The sequence below is a fragment of the Polistes canadensis genome, unplaced genomic scaffold, assembly GCF_001313835.1.
Source record: "Polistes canadensis isolate GaletaPanama2010 unplaced genomic scaffold, ASM131383v1 scaffold_242, whole genome shotgun sequence".
Lineage (NCBI taxonomy): Eukaryota > Metazoa > Arthropoda > Insecta > Hymenoptera > Vespidae > Polistes > Polistes canadensis.
The window spans coordinates 63,434-65,945 of record NW_014569789.1 but is presented as its reverse complement, the minus strand read 5'-3'; the positions used below and the strand labels follow the sequence as shown (position 1 = coordinate 65,945).

The 2,512-nt window shown below is 23.6% G+C and overlaps 1 protein-coding gene across 2 annotated transcripts in view; it reads left to right on the top strand.

Annotated features, from left to right (window-relative positions):
- LOC106790496 (microphthalmia-associated transcription factor) overlaps nt 1-2,512 on the top strand; it is a 99,111-nt gene that overhangs the window by 82,944 nt on the left and 13,655 nt on the right. For both annotated transcript variants that reach the window (XM_014755445.1, XM_014755446.1), the window contains exon 5: nt 1,250-1,325. In XM_014755445.1, coding sequence (XP_014610931.1) covers nt 1,250-1,325 — 76 coding nt within the window. The remainder of the gene's footprint in view (nt 1-1,249; nt 1,326-2,512) is intronic.

The window sequence follows — 2,512 nt, the reverse complement described above, 5'->3', positions numbered from 1 at the left end:
ATATATATATTTTAAAAATGATCATTTAATTTTCTAAATGAACTATAACAAATATTCGCACAATTTTAAATATTGAAAAATATTTTTTTTCACTCGTTCCGATGTAAATAAAAATTTGTCATTTCATAATTTCGTAAATTTATTTATCAATTTATTTAACCTTCTAACTCGTATTACAAATATTCAATTATTAATCAAGTATCAATTACAACAAAAAATATATATATATAAATATTTAAAACTTGTTTAAATTTTTTTTCTTTTTTTTTTCAAGAAAATAAATTCGAAATAATTTCCTTGACGAAAATATTTGTTTTTAGTAGTATATTATAAGAAAGAAAAATTGTGTGTATGGTGTTTTATATAAGATAGAAGTTAAATCGACCTTTTGTATGTGATATACACATACGTTCGATATACCTGGCCGGAATAATCGATTGAAATCGAGGTCACGTGCCGATGGGTCGTCTCTTTGACGTTACCTTGAAAATTGTGCAATCCCATTTGCAATCCTTTCTAGAGGCACGTGGTTTTATACATATCCTCGTGATACATATTGATAAAGGACGAATATAATAATAAAACAATCAACTGTTTTATACATTACCGATCTTTCATTTAAGTTAATGTCAATTTTAAAATCAATTTATCTTGAATTAAATTATCATTTTTTTTTTTAAATCTATAAACATATTACACTGAAAAAAAAAATCTGATGAAATGAATTATCATTTAAAAATCTATATCAACTGAATTATATTACATTAAAAATTTTGTAATGAAATGAATTATTATTTAAAAATCTATCAATTATTATTTTTATTAATTATTATATTTAAAAATATTTGAATTATTATATTTAAAAATCTATGAACTGAAAATAATCATTAAAAAAAAATCTATATATATATATGCAAATTGAATAATTATTATTTTAAATTAATGAGAAAACACGAGAGAATAATATATCATATAGAAAAATTATTCATTTTTACAATAAACATTTGTCAATATTATTTTCACCTTTTAGATACATTTCAATACGAACATTGATAAATAATTTATCTACGATATTAATCTATTTAATGAAACCCGACTGTGCAATAATAAAATCGACAAGAGAAAGTTTATGCATATATATATATATTATATAATAAGGAGATTAAAGTGTGAGCATGTTACGAAAGAATTAGTATCGTTTTATCTGACATGCACACCCATGATTGATGTATACAATTTCCGTTTTCAGTCGAACGACGAAGGCGTTTTAACATCAACGACAGGATCAAGGAGCTTGGCACCCTCCTACCAAAGACCAATGACCCGTAAGTATTATTTCTTTTTTTTTTCTTTTTTTTTTTGTGTGTAATTTTTTTGTAATTTTTTTTATTTTATTATTATCCCATACTATAAATACTTTGCAGACACGCGTATATATATATATATTATATCTGGGATTTTTTTTAAATATTTATTTAACCGAAGTTTTCTCTTATAACAGATCGGGGAAAAAGTTTCTTCGTAATTTTGAATGCAAAAAAACAAAGTACAACAAAGTATATATATATATATAATCAGGTTTTTATTGCACAACTTACAAAGTTTTTTACAAAAGTGCAACAAAGTATTTATTTCGTTTATATTAAATTTAATCTATTTTTTTTTTTTCTTTTCCATTTACTTGTACTTTATTTATATGCACGCAACACCCCTTCTATTTATTGTAATCCTACTTTTTAATTATTCCACATTCCATTTCGTTTATTTATATTTTATTTTTTACGATACTATATTATTCGATTTTATTTCATCTCTTTGCACATTTGATTTTGTAGTATTATATATATTTTGTTTTTTTTTGTTAAATTTTTGTTCGAACCCTTGCGTATATTACTTGAGATTATGTTAACAATATTATGAATATAATATTTTTTTTTATTTATTTATACTCCGTCCCTTTCAAGTTTGGAGGGCTTTCGATACAACTTTTTCTTTTTTACAAACATTCAACAAACAACTCTTGTTAAATAATCTATCTCAATATATATTTAAACTTTAAAAGTAAAATTAATTTTTTGAATTAACTAACAACATAACAATTCACAATATTATGAATATGAATATAATATATTTGTTAAAACATTTTTATCGCACAACTTACAAAGTTTTTTACAATATCTTATCATTATTTCACTTATATTTATCTCACATTTTTGGTTTTAAAAATTTTTTTTATATATATATTTGGTTTTTATTTCTGTTTTTTTTTTTTTCTGTATAAATTCTTTACTATCTTTTTATCTTTTCTTTTCACTGATCACCTTTTCATGGTTCTTCGTGAGCTTCTTTCAACTGTACGCACAGAAAGGTAGTTCCTTTTTTCGCGAGTCCTCCTCACGGGTCATTATTTCCTGTTCGTGACCTTTTACTGCGAGTTAGTCCAGGTCAGGTGCTCCAGACGAGAGGCTTTCACCGGAAGTTCATCCTCTTTTTTTCTTCTTTTTTTTTTTTT